This window comes from Hylobates moloch, unplaced genomic scaffold (assembly GCF_009828535.3).
Source record: "Hylobates moloch isolate HMO894 unplaced genomic scaffold, HMol_V3 SCAFFOLD_10, whole genome shotgun sequence".
Taxonomy (NCBI): domain Eukaryota; kingdom Metazoa; phylum Chordata; class Mammalia; order Primates; family Hylobatidae; genus Hylobates; species Hylobates moloch.
Genome location: NW_026652285.1, coordinates 42845901 through 42867218, shown reverse-complemented (window position 1 = coordinate 42867218; position 21318 = coordinate 42845901). Strand labels below are relative to the sequence as shown.

Below are 21318 nucleotides of genomic sequence, written 5' to 3'. Positions count from 1 at the left end.
TGGGCATCACACTGCAGAGCCCCATCCACATGCTGGCTGATGACCCATGAGGCAGCCTGGTGCAAAGGGAAGAGGGTTGGGTGGAAACTGAGGAAATCATCAGATTCCCCTGAGATCTGGGCTGTAGAGCAAGAGGTAAACCTGAGCAGAGAGAAATAGAGATGCCAAAGAGACTCTGTGTGTGCATGTGACACAGAGAGGTTGGGGTGGCGATGGGGATGCCTTGCTTTAGAGCTGTGTTAGTTCCTGCAAGTTTGCTCATTCCATATCCAGGCAGCTGTCACTTTACGATAAATCCCCATTCTCCAGGCGATCCTTATTACTCTCTGTCCACTGCAACTATAAGAGGAAAGGAGGAAATGGCACTGCCATGCTAAGCTAATTTGTCCTCATTACTTTGCAGAATGGAGAATCTTCTAGAACAATTTCCAATGTGGAATTATGCGTCTTTTTACACCCGCCCCATTTCAAATGCTGGTCTAAAACTAGCCCAGCCTGGTGGGGGCAGAATGTGACACAAACCCAATCTTTTCATCACTTGTACAACCACCCTCATCAAATCACCAGCTCTTCATGCGCTGAGGCCATCCTCTAAGGCTAAATTGTCTTCAGCTAGCCCCAAAGCTCCTGACATTGTAGGACCCAATTTGGGGGTCTCCTAGGAGTTGAGCTCTTGCCTTACGCTGACTGGACAGACACCTAGGTAGCCAAGCAGTAACCCACTCACCTCAATTCAAACAGGAATTACTTATATCATAAATATTCTTCTTGTAACTGGATTGTACAAACATTATGAGACTGTTAATAGCATGTTTTAATTACTCACAACTCCACCAGCTTAAGATAAGTACAAAACACCTGAAACCAAAGACTGGGATATAAACTCTCCCTCTTCCATGCCCTAGCTGTGTGACTTTGAGTAAGTTGCTTAGTCTTTAAGAGTCTCTTTCCCCTCCTCTGTAATTAGAGATGGTAATACCTACTTTGCAGGGTTATTGTGGCAGTGAAAGGAGACATCTAGCAGGATATTGCTGCTGTAGTGACAACAGCATCATAGCAACAGGAACAATTTCCTAGGCACTTTTATGTGCCAGGCACCATGCCATGTACTCAACTTGCTTCATCTCATTTAATTCGCCCAATCACTTTGTGAGGTAGGCACATTTTACAGGTAATGTTGCTTCAGCACACAGTGACTAAGTCATCTAAGTAACTAACACAGTTAATGAGGGATGGTGCTGCACAAAACACTCCTCCCTTTACCTTTTCATGTTTCACTATGACAAAGATTTCAGACTTAAAATGAAGTAACAGTAACTACTTACTGGAGAGTCATCGGTTCCAAGTCGCCGATATGTTGAATTACACAGTTTTTTAACTTTCTCGGGACCCTCTATATCATAATCTTTGGGAAAAGCTTCTCTGTCATGGTGCCTTAAGAAAAAATTAGGAGTCCGTTCAGAGATGAAGTTTATTTATTCTGTATTGCATTCATATTTTTAAAAATTATCCAATGAAAATTTTCTGTGTTTGTAGTATTATTTTAAGTATAAATTTATTAGATTTGTGACATATAAAGCATTTTCCATCTCTTTTCAAGTAATGCTGAGGCTAGTTCCTAAAAGCAACCTAGCATAAGTGATAAAACTAATAATATCACCCAAACATTACTTATCAAACATAGTAATAGTAATTACTCAGTGATTCCAATGAACTGAATCGTATTTAATAATGTAGATTAGTTTACCGACACTAAATTCTAAAATAAGACATGGTAATATCCTGGAAAGGCAACTTTCTACTTTAGAAATTCTTTCTACCATGAATTTTAATTACAATTTTTTTCAAAACAAGACAGCAAAGTATTTGCCCATATTGATGTATAACCTGTGCTTCCTGCTTCTAAAGAGGCAATAAAGGAAGCTGATAAACATGAGGTAGAAGAAAACAGTTCTTAAAAATGTAGATGGAAGAAGGAAAAAATATACCAAACATCTTGATTAAAAGAGTGATTAAGAATAATAAGAGGCAGGGAACAGTAACACACGCCTGTAATCTCAGCACTTTGGGAGGCACGCAGATCCCTTGAGCCTAGAAGTTCAAGACCAGCCTGGGAAACATGGCAAGACCCCATCTCTACAAAAAATACAAAAATCAGTTGGGCTTGGTGGCATGTACCTGTAGTCCCAGCTACACAGGAGGCTGGGCTAGGAGGATCACCTCAGGGAGGTCAAGGCTGCAGTGAGCCATGATTGTGCCGCTGAACTCCAGCCTGGGCAACAGAACAAGACCCTGACTCAAAAAAGAAGAAGAAGAAGAAAGAAGAAGAAACAAGAAAGAAGGAAGAAGAAGAAGGAGGAGGAGGAAGAGGAGGAGAAGGAAGAGGGAAAGGGAGGGGGAGGGGAGGGGGGAAGAAGGAAGAAGAGGATTTGGGGGTAGAGAAGGAAAAAGCAGAAGAAGTCGCTGGCAACTGAAGTAGCTATTTTTAATAGAACTTTCTTGAGTGAAATATAGGATGCTAAGACTAAGCACCCCTCAGAAGTTACCTTGCTTTAAGGGATACAGGGCTAGAATTGTTTAGGGGACAATCAAGTACCCGAGAATTCAATCATCCAGCCATTTGTTTATTCCACAAATGTTTTAAAATTCCTACTACATGCCAGGCACTTTGGTAGGTGTGGGGGATGCAGTGGGAAGTGAGTCTAATGGAGTCCCTGCCTTCAGTTGCTTGCAGTCTAGATAGAGTGACACAAAAATAAGAAAAATCTACAACATGGTAAGTGTGGGTAAAAAGCTAGGGAGGCAGAATTGCTTCCCTTAACCTAGATTGGGCACCCAATCCAAAGGGCATCTAAGTCATGAGGCCCTTTAGGATCTGACCCCCTTCCCCATGCCCACTGGACTGGGGCTCAGCCCCTGCACTACATTCCCATTAACACCCCTGCCTCCCCACCTCTAAGCGTGACAGCAGAGCTCTGCAGCAGAACCCAGCAGCGAGGGAGCCCACGGTGGGTCGGCAGGCAAAACATCACACCTGAGCCCTCTTCTCTCCTCACATCTGAGCATCTAAGTGCAGAACACTAAATGTTTTTTGGTAACCTACCAGCATTTTATGAGATCCTAACAGGAAGCTTTCACTTAAGTCCTCAGGGGGGATATTGGACAACACAAGCTCAACCAGGTCCTAGCTGTGTGGCCTTGGGCAAGTCACTTAACCTTTCTGTGCTTCCATTTTCACATGTATGAGGACAGAAATAACAACAATACCTTTTAAGATCTTAATATGAATTAAAATTTTTTTAAAAAAACAGAAAATCCTTCATATGCTGTAAAGCATCATAAACATCTATATATAGTGAATACTAATTGAGATCCAAAATCTGGTATACATTGGAACTTAGTTTTGCCATAATTGAACTTAAGTTTTCTTCCAAGCTCTCATTTCACGAAGTGGAAAAACTGGAATATTGGTCAATCCTGGATTTCTTCCAGTTCTGAGGGGTTTGTGTGGTGCCACAATGCCAAGAATCCTTCTTTGTTGCCATCCTTTCTCCTTGCTTACATCTGCAGAAACACTCTCCTTCCCCTGTGGCCTTCCCTTACAGATCCATGCAGGTCTCCATCCTCCTGGCCTTGCCACACAGACTCGTAGGTAGACTGGTGCTCTGCTGCAAGGGTGCCACTCTCTAGCCCACCAGACACCTTCTAGTGTCTCTCTCCACCTGGGTTCCTGGAAACCCAGCACCATCCCTGGGTTATGTGCCTGATCCACCAAACAGATAGTGTTTCATTTCTCCAGCACTCTGGGCTTGGGGACACATGGGAGCCCCAATCTTCAACAGTTCTGAAAACATTACCCTGGGAATAGGGGGTGATGGGGAGAGGCAATGACAAGTCCTGATATGGTTTGGCTGTGTCCCCACACAAATCTCATCTTGAATTGTAGCACCCATAATTCCCATGTGTCATGGGAGGCACCCTGTGGGAGGTAATTGAATCATGGGGGCGGGTCTTTCCCATGCTGTTCTCGTGATAGTGAACAAGTCTCACGAGATCTGATGGTTTTATAAAGGAGAGTTCCCCTACACAAGCTCTCTCTTGCCTGCTGCCATGTAAGACATGACTTTACTCATCATTTTCCTTCCACCATGATTGTGAGGCCTCCCCAGCCATGTGGAACTGTGAGTTAATTAAACCTCTTTCCTTTCTAAATTACCCAGTCTCATGTATGTCTTTATCAGCAGCATGAGAACAGACTAATACAGGTCCCATCTGGCTCTAGGATTTCCAAAATCTTAACTCAAATTGAGGATCCCAGACAAATTCAAACATTCTCAGCTTTTTCTCTGGCCTTCTCCTATTTGTGTCCATGAATTCTTCATTTGCTGTGGAACAGAGTAGCTTTGCTCATCACGCTCCCAAATCTATCAGGCTTATGCTAAGACCCAAGTTTTTGAAATCCAAATCCAATAATTTGGCTCTTTTTTACCTGCTGGGTCATTCTTCCCTGAGGCAATAAAACCAGAGTACGTCCCTACAGCAGCACAAAAGTGAAGGAGAAACATACCAGTGATATTTCAGCATATTTGCCCCAAGGCCCACCTCTTTATTAGACACTGAAGAAGGCACAGGGCCCATACTTCTAGAGGCCTACAAAATAACTACCTTAAATCAGAAATATATATATATATATATATAATCCAGCTTGGATTATACCTGTCTTTATACCATCAGTCAAACTATCATTTTTAACTTTTTTGTTAATGGAAGAAGGGGCCCAAGAAAGCAAAGATATTTATGGTCTGTGAAAGTCAGTATGTGGCCCTAACCATCCTACCGTATACTTTAAGTTTCATGATAACTAGATTCTTACAAAAGATGCAGATATGTTCTTTTTTCATATAGCAACCTTAGATAGCAGCCAAAAATCTAGCATTAAAACCATGAATCCACAATGAAGGTGTTCTTTGGAGGACTGAGCTAATGTAACTGGCATTTCCTCATGCCTGCTGGCTGCCCACAGATGCTGTGCCCACAGCCTGCGGGGCTCTGAGAGATTCACAGCCCTAAATCTGCCCCTACTCCCAAGAGGCTTCCAGCCTAGCAGAGAGAAATATACATGTTTAAAAATTATAAAATGTATAAAATATACTGTATGAAATATAGTAAAATATACACACCCAAATAAAATATAAGATATGTCTTTACTATATACTCTCTGTATAATACATATTTACCATATATAAAATGATTAAGGCTTTCTAAAGGAAACAGGAGACTGAATTAATTCTCTGACTTTATTATGTTAGGGGAACAGTGGCCTGTGCCTCAGATTTCCTGAGATGAACTGAGAATCATAAACAGAGGAACTAAATGAATCAACAGCTTGAGAGTCTCAAATGAAAGGTGACATATAAATGCAATATATTATTAAGTGTAATGATAATATCTACAACAGGCTTTAGTTGGGTATTTTTAAACACTTTGTCAAAACTAACTAAGCCTTATAGTCTTTCTGTGATTAAAATATAGTATGTACATATATAAAAATAATCAAGGTGCAATAATATATATTTCATATAGCCTCATTCTCCTTGCTACCTGCATTTGTTTAGTCAATCAAATGATTTGCCATAATTTTTTATTTGTTGCAATGAAAAATTCTTCATGAGAAAAATAAATAAATGTACTAAAATAGAATTTAGAATGCCTCTAGAGCAGTAACTTTCAAACTCTTCAACTACAGTCCCCAGTAAGAAAAATGATCAATCTTTTTTTTTTTTTACATGAAGTTTTGTTTTTGTTGCCCAGGCTGGAGTGCAATGGTATGATGTTAGCTCACTACAACCTCTGCCTCCCAGGTTCAAGAGATTTTCCTGCCTCAGCCCTCCGAGTAGCTGGGATTACAGGCACGCGCCACCATGCCCAGCTAATTTTCTGTATTTTTAGTAGAGACGGAGTTTCACCATGTTGGCCAGGCTGGTCTCGAACTCCTGACCTTAGGTGATCCACCCACCTTGGCCTCCCAAAGTGCTGGGATTACAGGCATGAGCCACTGCGCCTGGCCAAAAAGTGATATATCTTAATCCAGAATATGTACATGTATTTCCATGCATAAAATTGAACCCAAAATTTGTCCAGATACCGTGGCTCACACCTGTAATCCCAACACTTTGGGAGGCTGAGGCAGGCGGATCACTTGAGGTCAGGAGTTCAGACCAGCCTGGCCAACATGGTGAAACCCCGTCTGTACTAAAAATACAGAAAATTAGCTTGGCACAGTGGCGCGTGCCTGTAATCCCAGCTTTTCGGGGGGCTGAGGCATGAGAATCGCTTGAACCTGGGAAGCAGAGGCTGCAGTGAGCTGAGATCGCACCACAACACTGGTAGCCTGGGTGACGAAGTAAGACTCTGTCTAAAAAAAAAAAAAAAATTGGAGCCAAAATTTGACAAAACAGTCTTTACTCTCATAGGAATTTGGATACTTTTTATTCTCTATTATTTTATTTTTTTAAATGCCATTATTAATCCACTGAATTGAGTTCACAAGACATTAATGGGTCGTGAAAAATATTGCTCTAGACCAGTGGTTTTCAATCTGGTTGGAGAAGCGGATAAATTTGTGGCCTCCACTCCCACCCCAGAGACAATGCAGACATTTGGCCATGCCTGGAGACATTGTTGGGTATTACTTCTAAGGAAGAGAGTGCTACCAGCGTCTAGCAGGTAGAGGACAGCAATGCTGCTAAACATCCTACAATGCACAGGACAGCCCCCAACCCCCAACTTGCCCAAAATGTCCATAGTACCAAGGTTGAGAAAGCCCTAGAGAACGGTTGCACCCCAGACTCTCAGTGGTTCCTAAACCTAAGTGCTTCGTGGAGCAGCCAAACTTTCCCCCAAAAAGGATGGGGCCAACATAAAGCTGCCAACTTTTTCTTTTGACAAGAACATTCAAAATAAAATAATCATCTATCACCTTTCATAAGAAGATCTCTAACACCAACAATCAGTAAAAACAACCTCACAGTCCTTCAAACTGAATAGATTTAGCTATCTGAAAAACTTGCTACATTGAGTTGCAGGACTGAACAAACTAGAGTCCAGAATTGCAGGTCAGGAAGGTCCCGCAGCTCCCCAAGTCTGCCCCAGGCCAGAGGGCCCAGCTCCCTCGATGTCAGCGTAGGAGAGGGTGGGATTAGGTCATAGGATTCTTCTTACAGGAAAGGAAACAGGTTACACTCTAGGGTTTCTGTGGTTGTATGTTTATGTGGGGCAAAGGAATTGGGAGGTTGCAAAGAAACCAGCATCTTTGTCACTGCCGCACCTTTCACATTGTTTTGTAATTATCCATTCACGTATCAGCCTTCTCATTTGACAGAAAGCTTCTTAGACACAGGGACTATTTTTTATTCATCTTTGTGATCTTGGTCTTACACATTGTAAATGCTCATTAAATCATAAATGATTGACTGATTGATTGATTAAATGAATGTTCTTACATTTTGTTACTGTCACCTTAATATAAATGCTGAAAGCAACGGCTTTCAAACGTGTCCATAAAAATGAAGAGTATCCTGGCTCAGTCTGCAAAAGCACCCGTAAAGAGGGAGTAATTACGCATATAGAGATGCTAGTCCTTTGCAATGCTAACTTGTCTCCAGAGGAATTATAAATCTACTTGCTGAATGAGAAAAGTTTCAACATACATATGCATAACACTGATTGCAAAGGGGTTTGAATCTGAGCAATATCTGACATGAGAACAATGAAAATCTGAGCTGAATTCTAGCTTCTGGTGACTTGACAAGAGACACACTTTTCTTTGCAGATTTCAAAGATGTTTAAAATGTTTAGTTAAGACTCCAGATGGCAGAATATATTAATTTTAAATTTTAGAATTATTAATGTAGTTCACAACCATGCCGTCAGCTATTGTATTTTCTGATGTAAATCTAGTGAAATGAGAAGCAAAGATACCTTTTCTATTAGATTTTTATAATCATCTGCTATCTAGAACTTTAAAAGAAAATTACCCTTGAGAGTCAGCTATATTCTTTAACACATTAGAAGCATAAAACCGATAGAATCAAAGACTATGAGACATTGACAATCGTCTTTGAAGATTTCGTGGGCAAATGATTTACATGCCAAGGCAGTGTTATCGGTGGCATAGCCCTCAAACTGACAAATGAAGATTTTCAGGTGTATTTGCAGAATCATAAAGAAAATCTTATGTTCTTGGGAAAAACTGTGACATTTCAGATTTATGAAGAAATACTTTGTTTTTCTATGTGTCTCATGCTGTATGTGATCTGTGCATCTATAACCATGAAACCACAGAATTTGAAACTTAACTGCACTCAAAAGGAAACCATTTGATGGAGATAGATAAGTGAAGTCATCTTATTCACTCAGCGTATATTGAGTGGCACGTAAATAAGACCCATCATTATTATAAATTTTCTTCATAGAAAATCTTCAAAACAGAAGGCCCTATGGAAAATATTGGAAGGAAACAAAAGGAATACAACAGTTGGAGGCTTTTTCTATCGTAACAGTTTAACTGTTAAATAAATGTGGTCAGTCTGATTAACTGCCAAACACGTGACTTTGAAAATAGCTGAAGGGACATGTATAAAATAGGGCAGCACTACAATTGATAATCCCACCTGGGACACTTTTAGAGGGGAATAAGATGCTAAGTACACCAGGAGTGGTGAAAAGCGGGACTGTCATGGTCAAACCAGGGTGAGTACGTTCTATCACCCTACGTTTAGACAACTGGGTCTCAATTATCTTCAAACCCTAGGATACTTCTGAGTTTCCTTGATCCTCTCCTCCAGAAACAACTTGCAATAGCTGGCTGAAGACACTGAGTGGTGGAAAAGTAGGGCTAAAGAGGGAGTGTTTAAGGGGCACTGTACATTAGTAATTACTGTAGTCTGAAACACCTTGCAGTATATCTGGCATGGAGTGACATGGAGATCAGGCCGCCCCCCTCCAAAACGAAAAGCAAAGAAACACTCAATTACCTGTGTAAGCTCCCATTCCAATAGTCTTAATCTTACTGGCTTAAATAATTTGAATTAATTATTCCAGAATAACATCAAAAGATTACATTATGTCACCTTAAGATATATTTTAAATCACACTTAGTGATTCCATGAGCTGTGCATATTGAGTAGATAATACAAAGTCTTCTGGTTTCAGGAAAATTTGTTGCATTTACATTAGAAAACAAATAAGTTTTTCTTCAGGAATAAAATCTAGAATTAAAACAGACTTCCATAATGAACATAACTACACAAATGTACATTTTTCCCTTTCCTCCTAGAATTCATTCAAAAACAGCAAAGGAAATGAAACAATTAAAAGCAAATAAATTTTTGGCAAAATCGCAAGTTATCATCCCCAGGTTATAACATGTACAAGGGCTATTAAAAGCAGCCAGAGTCCAGCTGAGGCCAAGTAGAAGGAGTGCTGAGATCGACAAGATTGCACAGAGGTGGGTCTCTTGGAGTGCAAACCAAGTGACATTTCCTGCGGCTGCACAGATAAACTCTTTCACCAGAAACAATGGAAAATGTTAGACTAAATAGCGTATATATATTTTGGCCAGGCGCAGTAGCTCACACCATAATCCCAGCACTTTGGGAGGCAGAGGAAGGTAGATTGCTTGAGGCCAGGAGTTTGAGACCAGCCTGCCCAACATGGCGAAACCCCGTATCTACTAATATACATAATGACATATTATTAAGAAATAAGAAGAAATGAAGTATTGATAAAAACTACAACACAGATGAACCTTGAAAATATTATGTAGGGACCATATGTTGTATAATTCCATTTATGTGAAATGCTCAGAATAGGCAAATCTATAGAGGCAGAAAATCAATTAGTGGTTGCCTGTGGCTCGAGGGCTGAGGACTAGGGGAGGCTTGGAGTAAGGGATAAAGGGAGTGGGATTTATTTTGAGGGGGTAATAAAACATTCTAAAATTGATTGTGGTGTTGGATGCACAACTTGGTGAATACTAAAAGCCACTGAATTAAATACACTTTAAAAGGGTGATTTGTATGGCATGTGAATTACATCTTAATAAAATTGTTAAAAATAGGATATAACCATCAAAATAGAAGAAAAACATCTTAATCATTAAAGATTACTTTCCATAACTCTATGCAAATATATACGTAAAGCTAGATGACTTACATCACTTTCTAAGAAAAACTATTTCCCAACACTGCCCCCAGTAGAAACAAGAAGTCCAAATAGGGAGGGATAGCATTAGGAGATATACCTAATGTGAAATGACGAGTTAATGGGTGCAGCACACCAACATGGCACATGTATACATATGTAACAAACCTGCACATTGTGCACATGTACCCTAAAACTTAAAGTATAATTAAAAAAAAAAAAAGATTAGGCCTAAGGCCAGCTGAGAAAAAAAAAAGGTACTGTTAAGGGAAAAAAAAAAAAAAAAAAAGTCCAAATAGACTATTTCCAAAGAAGAAATAGAGAAAATTATCACAGAGCTAAGAGTTATTCCCCAAAACAGTACTAGTAGGGAAAAAAATTCATATTTGTGCCTGAAAGTCCAGCAGGACATTTGGTATGCCTTGACCTGCTCATTTGTCAGAACTACATGGGCAAGGGCTGAGACAAGGAGCAAGACTTATCACATGACATTCACCACACTGACTTTGACATACGTGGAAACCAACCAATAGTATTTCCAAATTACTTATGTTTATTATAGGATTGTTTTACACACAAAGAAAAATTCAAATTAAAAAACCAAGCAATCTTTCCAGACTAAGTTTTTCTAATAATTGACATAACAACTAATTATTTGTTAGAGGTCTGGGTGGGATATCACAATGTCTTAACCTCTGAGAGACTGCCTGCAGTGGTCCATTGTTGCCTTATTGCATCCCTACAAGGAGAGCAAATGCCACTGATCTCTGAAAGCTCGGGGTTCTTATACAATACTGAGTGGGGAATTCCCTTTCTGTGACTGGATCTGTGACTGGATCTATTAGGAGAGTTGCTGTTCACACCCTTGTTATAAATGGCCATATGCAAACTAGCTAACCTTGATGTGTTGATGCTAGATACATGTTAGCTCTGCTGTTTTCACCCATCTGGCTGCTCTTATAGTTCATGGATATGTAAATTAGGCTTCATATAGATAGATGGATAAATGCTGTTGAGATGCTATGGCCACCTCCAGGACTAAGAGTCACAATTCTAACAATCACATATTCTGCATCACAAGATACCAGTCATTAAGCAACAAAAAAATGCCCACACGTATTTCCAAAGACTCTTGGGGAAAGGGTAGTACTGCCCTCAGTTGGAAACTAATGCACCATACTTTAGTTCTCCTTGGGGATCCTAGGAACTAGGTGAACCTCCTCTGGAAAGCTGCCCTGGTCCAACAGGCCTAAGTTAAAGGCTCCTCTTGGATGCTCCCTGAGCAACCTGCTTACCGCTCATCATAACACATATCACAGTACATTGTAGTTGCTGGGGTAGCCCTCCCTACTCCCGTCTCACAGTAACCTCTAACATCCTAAAGGCAGGGAGGATGTCTTAGTCACTGTCAAATTCCTAACCCAGCAAAGTGCCTTCAATCCTCCAGAGCAATGGATTCATAAATACACTTTTAATAAATGCAATTAAAAAAAGAGTTCTTCATCTAGGAAGAAGATAGTGAATAAAAGCTTAGTGTTTTTTTTTTTTAAAAAAAGCTTATTTAATGCTTCTGGATCTTTACTGAGCAATTCAGTTTTTCCAAATGTTTAAAAAATTGTGACAAGTTATTTATTCCTATATTTTAATTTCAAAAAATTTTATCCTACCACCGTCTATAAAAGGAGGCTAAATTATTTGCAATGAAATTTACTTTGCAATAGATAAATGGTATTATATTAATTCTTCCATTTAATTGAACCTGGAACAATCTGATCGGAGATCTAGTAGCTTACCAAATAAACATATTATAATATTTCTGCCAATTAATGCTCTTTGTTAATGCATCACAACTAAGTTAAATAAAAATAAAGAAAATACATGGTGTGACCAATAACAATTAAAATATAATTGTATTTCAAATGAAATAAAGCAAACAGTAATAAAGATTAACGTCTATCAAAAACAGTAAGAAGTCTGGGTGCAATGGTACACATCTGTAATCCCAGTGCTTTGGGAGGCCAAGGTTGGAGGATTGCTTGAGACCAGGAGTTCAAGACCAGCCTGGGAATTAGAGGAAGACTGTCATATCTACCAAAGAAAAGAAAAGTTTTTTAAAATTAGTCAGGCATGGTGGTGCATGCCTATAGTCCCAGCTGCTTGGAAGGCTGGGGCAGGAGAATCACTTGAGCCCAAACGTTTGAAGTTACCATGAGCTATGATTGAGCCACTGCACTCCAGTCTGGGTGACAAAGTGAAACCCTGTCTTTAAAAAAATAAAATAAGAGTACTCAAATTTATTCATAACCTTTGCAAAGCACTGCAAAGATATGTTTCATCTAATCTCTACACAAGATTTCTGTTTTCTGCCCTTACATCTAAGATACATTTTTTAAAATTGCATTGAGTAGATACAAGTTGGCTGGGGAGGGAGAGTTTAAAGTCAAAATAGCATCAATTGTAGGAAGTCTCCCAATATATTAATGGGTTATGTTCTAGACTTTTGCTGCGAAACTGAGTGTGTGGAATTTGCTATTCCTTCTCCACCACAGTAACTCTCTCTAGGACTGCCAGCCCAGCACTCCTTCCTTCTCCTGGATGCGTCCTGCTTGTTCGTGGCTCTTGGAGAGCTACCATATTTCCATTTGCCCTTGCCCAGCCAGATGACTCCAAACAGGTACTTGGTCCAGGGAAAGACATATGGCCTGGAATTTGTTTAGCCAGAACTGAAAATACCTGAAAGCCAATCTTTCTTTGTGGGATCAAGATGTAAGTTATATATTCCAGAACTGCAGCCACCATGTTTCCCATACTCTTCCACAACAAGATGAAGCAAACCCACAAAGAGAGAGGGGAAACACAGTGAGACCTGGTAGCATTTTCATCCCTCTTTCCAGTTGTTCCTAAGGCCCAGCTTACCACTGCCCTTCTCACTTGGTAATCAATCATCCAGGAATATCCTGAGTTAATTCATTCTGTTTTCTTAGGCTAGGGCAAGCTGACCATCTGCCACTTGCAACCAAAAGAGCTCTGACCAGTACACACAGAAAATGGTGCGAATGGGGATGGGTTCCCAGAGAAACTCAGAGAAGTGTGTCCAACAATACTAGTTCTAGTGCCACAAAACCCCCTGAGCCCCAAGTTTGGGCTTCTCAGTGTGAACTTCTCCTTATCAAAATGTTACGAAGCCCCACATTCTTCTAACTTCCTCTCCCAACCACAACACTCTTACCTAGAAAGAGATAGTAAGGTAAAAGAAAGCAAGCTTGGTGAAAAAGTACCTTAGACTATCTGTGAGAGGAAAGACTACAGCAGCATTACAACAAGGAGAGGACTCTAATGGCTTCCACAGCCCAGCTATGAGATTGTCATAAGGGTAGGGGTTTGGTTTGAGGCAGAGGTGCTTCTGCATAGCAAGGATCTTTCCTATCCAAGTTTGCCCGTGTGGTGAAATGCCTCTTCTGTATACTTTGCCTTACCAGGGCCTATCTTGCATGTAAAACGATTTTATTTTTGTAAATGCCAGTTAAGTTGAGCAAACTTTCACACAAAGGTCATGGCACAATCATTCTATAACGATCAGTTTTCAGAAAAAGAATTTGACTGGAATTTCATAAAAGAAAATAGCACTGAAAGAAAAATGTAGTCAGGGCAAAAGGAGGCTGAGTCTCCTGGATTTCATCTTGAAAAATAAAAAATATAGTGCTTTCCCCAAAAAACTACTATATCCAGAAGCATTTGTAGGTAATGTGCGTATGTTGAGGAATGAGAATGTAGGACTAGATTAAAAATAACCGTGGCGTAGGATCCACCGTTGTAGAACACAGACGAGAATGAAAGGGTGGTTAAACCAAATGAGTGTGAATAACATCATCCTTTTTACCCAACATAAACTAGCAATTAAAAAGATATTTTTAAAAGGCTCATAATAAACCATGGAGGGTGACTCAGAAGCTGAAAGAAATGAAGTATTGTGTCTAAATTCTGATCCTTCAGAGAATGCTTGCGTCCAGGGAAAAGCTGTAGAAAGTGATTATCACAAATTTTAAGTAATTTTACTTTATTCTTATTATGAAAATACATGTTCGTTATGGAAAATGTAGAAGTAGCAAAGAGAAAAAAGAAAAGGACAAATAATCCATAAATGCACCATCCAGTAATAAGTATCATGTTACATGGTGAATATTTTTTCACTCTCTTTTCAGTGCATATAGACTCATTTATTTTATTTTATTTTATTTTTTGGAAACAGGGTCTGTCACCCAGGCTGGAGTGCAGTGGCTCAGTCTCAGCTCACTGCAACCTCTGCCTCCCATGCTCCAGCGATCCTCCCACCTCAGCCTCCCAAGTAGCTTAGACCACAGGGGCGTACCACCACACCCGGCTAATTTTTGGTGGTTTTTTGGTAGAGATTGGGTTTCACCATGTTGCCCAGACTGGTCTCAAGCTCCTGGCTCAAGTGATCCTCTCACCTTGGCTTCCCAAAGTGTTGGGATTACAGGCATGAGCTACTGTGCCCAGCCTAGACACATATTTTTAACCAAAGAGAAAATTCCAGTACATGCTGTTTTTTTATACTTGAGATTAATATTTCAAATATTAATCTTCATACTTTTCTTTACTGAGCCACCCTTTAAAATAACTTTTGCTCTGATAAATCAGAGATACCCACATTTGCTTTGGGAAAAATTAGGACTGTTTCACCAGAAATCTGAAGAAAAATGGAGTATTATTGATTAACTTCCGATTGACAAAATGAAATCTTTGAGCTCTGGGTGAGATATTTTCTTGAAAGTCAGGCATTGTTGAGAATCAAAAGGCCTTCTAAATTCCCTAAGCTTCTATTAACAACAAGAACCAGAAGCTCCCAAACATACCACAGGGAGGATGACTTTGTAATTAATCTTCTGAAGAACACTTTAGAAACTAAAAGAGGGGCTTTTTTTGGTAAGTCTCAGGCCAATGAAAGTAAACCATCCTGGGCAAACCATGGCATCCACTCGCTCTCTCTCCAAGGCATTGAGAGGGAAGCTGAGTAGAGTGTCACTAGGCCAGCTGCAGGCCACCATGTTGAGGGTAGAGGTGCCCCACCACTGTGGCTGCAGGGTGACCAGCCTAAGTTGGGGGCTGTGGGAGGATGAGCCTGACAGGTATCTGTAGTCCCCTGCAAGACACCAAGTGGGACCGAATCTGGAGGCAGAGACACCAAGTCCTCAACAAACCAACAGGATCAGCCACAAATTCAGCAGCAGCAGCATGCACAGCAGTTGGACCAGGATGAAGTGAGCAAGGACAAGGACCTACAATAGATCTGGAGGCCTCACACCTTCACCCCCACCAAAACGTCACATAACCTCAGCCCCTCGTACACATACAGATGGTTAGTGGGGGAAGGAGAAGGTGGAGGAGGAAGGACTCAAAGAGTGGGCACAGTTCTGAACGAGACTATTTTAACCTAAAACAAGCTGTTAAACTAAAAGAGACAGAGATAAGCTTTAATTGGAATGTTTGAATTTTTCTCTAGTAACCAACAGTTGAAAAGTTTGAGGATTGGTTTTAGAAAATAAATTTTATATATGCATCTGAGTTGTGTGCATATTTCTAATTCTGCTACCCGCTAGAGAGTGAATATATTTCCATGTTCTTAGCCTACTATTACATCATCTTAAATGCCTGCATGATATTATAATTTGGAATTTTTTAAAGTATAAATTGAGAAATAAAAATATCTCTTTAAAGTGTAAATATCATTCTTCCCTATATTAACTCAAAACCTCATTAGTACCTGTCAGTTCTTGATGGTATGACACATACTGCAACTAGGAACAGCACAAGCTTAGCTCCCATTTAAAAATTATTTACTATTTTAACAGAAGTATATGTTATACCCTTCTAAGGTCATTTCTACAGAGGTGTCCAAACATACTTCCATGTTATGCTATTGCATCAAGAGCATAGCTGTGAAAATCAGCCCTGGTTTTAGTGGAGATTTTGTACTATACTGTAGTCTTTTACCTCAAGGCCTCATTAAAATATAAATACAGGGTCCCAGCCTGAAGTACCTTTTGGGTTTCTGTCTTTATTCTTTCTGCCTGCTCATTTGCTTATTTATTTGAGAAACATTAATTGAGCACCTACTGCATTCTTATCCCTTACCCTGAGGCTTGCCCTTCTTTCTGCCTTCTAACTATAGATCCAAAAAGCCCCTTTAAAGCCTCTTCTCTCCCCCACCAAATTTTGTGTTGTTTGCATGGAAACCACATAACCAAACTTAAAAATGTGTACAAATTAAGAGTCAATAAGCTTTTGATTGAGGGCCTGAGTCTGTTAAAGGCAGAAAGATGAAGGCTTGATAGAAAAGAAGCCCTTGTGGATTTCAGCAAAAAGACAGGCTGCAGCGTGTTGTTACCAAGGGTCCTTATTTTTTTTTCTTTGCTTTTTATCGTAGTTCTCGAATGTGTGTTGGAGATGTAGAAAGATGGGATTGCTGGCTAGCAAAGATCTGTGTAACACAAGCTTGGTCTCCGGTGACAGGAGGAACTCTCAGGTTAGTACCTGAGAAAATCATTGATTAAATACAGGAAGAATGACACAGCATATTAGAAAATTCAGACACTCTCTTTTCTATTTAAGTGCACTCATAATATCCTGGTGTCTTGGAACTGGGCACTCCTGTGAATGTGAAGTACTTTAATACATATAAACTTCCTGTTCAAAAGTGCAGTAGGGCGGGGGGAAGTCTGAAGAGCTTCATGGAAAGATTCTCCCCTTTAATTCTAATTCTAATTTATTGCCCCAGCCCAAATGATTTTGTAGAAAAGTCTTTAAAACTGCAAAATTCCCTACCCCACAATTATCACCATATTTCTTCCCTTTTTTCTGTTTATCTTTCTGGTTTCTTCCTATAGGGGACAGGAAGTGAAACTCCCAGGCTCTTTAATTTGGGGCTTAGGCAGGGAAGAAAAGTAATTAAAATCACAAATACATAAAATTAACCTGAGTCCTTAAAACTAAATGTCACCATGGAGACCAGAGCAAGAACTGTCTCCATGGAGATCCCAATGAATTTGTTTTGCTTTAAATTATTATCACTTGTTACCAGATGTTATTTGGCCAAGGAAAAGATGAGTATGAATGAATGCATATAAGAATTAGCCTCACCTGAGAGAATTTGTTAAGGGTAAGTCTAAATTGCTGTGGTTCTTAGTATTTCATCATGCCAATGAGTGGGAAGATATCCTAACAGAAAATATTTCCCCTTAGTTCAGTTCTAATGGAATCACCTGATGATATGGCTCCATAGATGCTACAGGAGTAAGTAGGGTAAAATAATTCCTAGAAAAAGCATCTCTCGCTCAGAAGCATCAAGGTGTGATGAGGGTGGTATGGCTCTATCTATCAACCACTTCAGTTGCAAGGAAGAGGTGGCTCTTTGGCAACATTTTATCCCAGTAACGAAGCAAAGGTATCCCCTAAAAAGGATTTTGGATATATTACTTTATCATGTCTATTATACACAACTGATTTTAAATGAGTAATGAGGTCAAATAGCTCTGTATCACATGCCAGATAAAGAGGAACACAGGAAAAAAAACTAAATGTTCGAACTGTTTAATCAGAGGAAAGTCAGAATTTCTCCCAGATACAGATTTTATTTTGTACCTATATGTACAGTCACTTAACTGATTAAATACTCTGTTGAGAAGCCATGCAAACGGTGTTTATAGATATTAAGTGTTCATCATTAAATAAATCACTAATAAAAGATTAAAATTTAATAAAAATTTAATCTATCATAAAACAAATCAATAGAAAGCTTACAATTATGACCAAAATGCATAAAAATAAGTCAATGACATCGTTCAATTTAGAATTTTACACAACTTCAGCTTTGTAGGACAGATCTTGGTGACTGGTTGGATACGGAAGAACAAGTATGCCAGCAATACAGTCAGCACAGAAAATGCTAGTGCTTCTCACATTTCACAGTCAATCTTGCTATCTTTATATTCTATAAAGTTGCCTTGAACACTCAATTAGCAAATACAGAAATACAAGGTTAGGTTTCTGTGAGCCTCTGGTCACAATATTTTTGTCAATCAAGACATAACCTTGTATTATGTGTGTTTCAGTTTAAAAACACCTTACGTAACGTGTATTGTTGATTCATTAACATTGAAATCGCTGCCAACTGCACTATAATTTAAATCTGAATGAAGCTTTCTAAGGCATGCATTTCCTCTGTAGGGTGTGTCACAGTCTTCTTGTGCTTAGCATGATGCTTAGGGGCCATTTTACCATATAGCTAACAAAAAGCACGAAATGCAAAAAAAAAAAAAAAAATAGCATTAAATAGAACGTGAAAAGGATACTTGTTTACAGTATGAGAGCTGAAACGAAAAGGCAGAGCGTTGCTTTGTTTGACCTCAGTTGGGAACATGCACATTGAGCAACTCAAATTTGTTTGCCTTTTTTGCTGCTCTGAGAATGTCTACAAATGACCACAAAAGTGCATCAAGTATTAATTTTGACTTACAAATAAATCATAGCAAGTAGGTGAATTTACAAACACAGAATCCGGAAATAATAAGGATCAACTATATTTGTCAACTATTGAAAAAGAATTCTGTTTCCTGTGGGGCTGCTCTTTACTATTCCACTGCACATGCCTATTCTTTTTTGTCCCCATCCTTAGTTCAAAACCCTGCTTGGGAACCAACCTCCCCACCACACCACTACCTTTGCTTCTTATAATCATTTCTTTTTTTGCAAAAAAATCAGATGATACTGAATTTATTGATATTATTCTCCTTTTCTGCCCTATGGAGCTCCTTGAGATCAATGGCCATGTCCTAATACATATAACTAACTTCTACTGTTCTTAATATGTGGCAGGCCATGTATTAAAGGGTGTTTTACATATCATACCTCATTTAATCTTACAATAATCCTATCATCTCCATTTACAGTTGCAGAAATAGGCCCAGAGCAGTCAAGTCACTCACCACAACACACAGCAAGAGAGTTAGTTTTCAAACCTAGAGCCCAAGTTTTAACCATTATGCTATGCTAAATCACTAGTGTTAGCTACTGATATGGTTTGACTCTGTGTCCCCACACAAATCTCATCTTGATTTGTAATCCCCACATCGGGAGGGACCTGTAGTCCCCATGTGTCAAGGGAGGGAGGTGAATGGATCATGAGAACAGCTGTCCCCATGCTGTTCTCATGATAGTGAGTGAGTTCTCACAAGATTTGATGGTTTTATCAGTGTTTGGAAGTTCCTCCTTCACCCTTCTCTCTCCTGCTGCCTTGTGAAGAAGGTGCTTGCTTTCCCTTTGCCTTCCACCATGGTTGTAAGTTTCCTGAGGCCTCCCAAGACCTGCTGAATTATAAGTCAATTAAACCTCTTTCCTTTTTAAATTACCCAGTCTCTGGTATTTATTTATAGCAGTGTGAAAATGGACTCATACAGCTACCCTATATTATTGAAAACTTATTATTTTCCTAGAATGATGCTAAATGCTTTATAAAAATTATCTCATTGAATCTGTTTCCCTTTGCTGTTTCACTTTGAATCTGTTTCAAAGTGCATGACACACAAATGTATGTTGGGTTGAATTTAAGTCTTCCTGTTCCCCAGCCTTCCTTCTAAAACCAATGCATGAGGTCCCTCTATATTTTCAGCAGTGGCTGGAATGACTTACAGTGTTCCACTACCCTTCTCTCCTCACCAGGTTCCTCACCTTCTTCTCATTTGTGTTCTTCTGTGGTTTTGCTATTGATGTCCGTAACTTTCACAATGCAATTTTCAAAGTAATAGTGGTGCAGCAGAGAGCAGAAGCACTGTCCCTTTGCAAAAGCTCTTTCTCTTTAACAATAACTTAAAGTGGTGATTTATGTTATGATTCAAATCTCTGTGGGGTAATAGAATCACAGAAGAGCTAAGTGTTTTGCTTGAGAGCTATGAGGTAAGCCCTATATGAGGCTAAAAGAGGATTTTCTGTTTCCCAGTGTAGCTTTGGATTCCAAATCTGTATAACCTCTCATACTGAGTTCAAAGGAGGAAGAGAGACAGTTTCAGGGTTGAGAAGTAAAAGCAGAAAAGTAAACTTATTGGAAAGCAGGGAATAGGCTTTAGAAAGTTTGCAAGACAGAAACTGCAGGGGTCACATATATTACATGAATGAATGGGATGAAGTCAGGCTTAGCCTTAGGGCTAGAGTCAAAATCATTCATTTCTTTCAAAAGCAAAAACATAAAGTAGACAAGATTTGTGACTTCTTTTCATTTCTTTTTTTTCTTCACACTCCTCCCAAATATTCCAACTACTCCAAATGTAATTACTATCAACAGTAGAGCCAGGAAAGTTAATTCAAGGGACAGAATTTGAAAAGTCCTAAAAGTTTCCACTTTTCTTCCAGTTATACATCACAATGTTGCTATTGGTCACTGTGATATTTAATAAAAGAAAGTGAATTCTCTTAAAGAGAAAGTGAATTTCCAGGTCAAGGTCTAAAGCACAAGAAGTAAACCAAATGCTTCTTGGGGCCAAGCAAGAACTTACATGAGGGAAGTTCCTAAAGACAGAACAACACCCATCTTACGGTGTAGCCAGTGCTCAGCTCTGGTACATTCATAGTAGTTCCCTGGAGAAATAAAATCCTCTCTGGCCAAGACTTTCAAATTTTCAAAGATACAACCCTGGATTTATGGTGAATCTCCTACTTTTATATGTGGCCGAGGAATTTATCCATTTCTTCTAGATTTTCTAGTTTATTTGCATAGAGGTGTTTGTAGTATTCTCTGATGGTAGATTGTATTTCTGTGGGATCGGTGGTGATATCCCCTTTTTCATTTTTTATTGCATCTATTTGATTCTTCTCTCTTTTCTTCTTTATTAGTCTTGCTAGCGGTCTATCAATTTTGTTGATCTTCTCAAAAAACCAGCTCCTGGATTCATTAATTTTTTGAAGGGTTTTTTGTGTCTCTATTTCCTTCAGTTCTGCTCTGATTTTAGTTATTTCTAGCCTTCTGCTAGCTTTTGAATGTGTTTGCTCTTGCTTTTCTAGTTCTTTTAATTGTGATGTTAGGGTGTCAATTTTGGATCTTTCCTG

At 39.3% G+C, this 21318-nt stretch overlaps 1 protein-coding gene across 4 annotated transcripts in view; it reads right to left on the bottom strand.

Annotated features, from left to right (window-relative positions):
- The window catches only part of CFAP95 (cilia and flagella associated protein 95), an 85047-nt gene that overhangs the window by 61353 nt on the left and 2376 nt on the right, over window positions 1–21318 (bottom strand). For 3 of the 4 annotated variants that reach the window (XM_032162646.2, XM_032162647.2, XM_058445670.1), the window contains exon 2: window positions 1326–1434. The exons of the other annotated variant lie outside the window; for it this stretch is intronic. In XM_032162646.2, the coding sequence (XP_032018537.1) occupies window positions 1326–1434 (109 nt within the window). The remainder of the gene's footprint in view (window positions 1–1325; window positions 1435–21318) is intronic. 4 annotated transcript variants of the gene reach the window in all.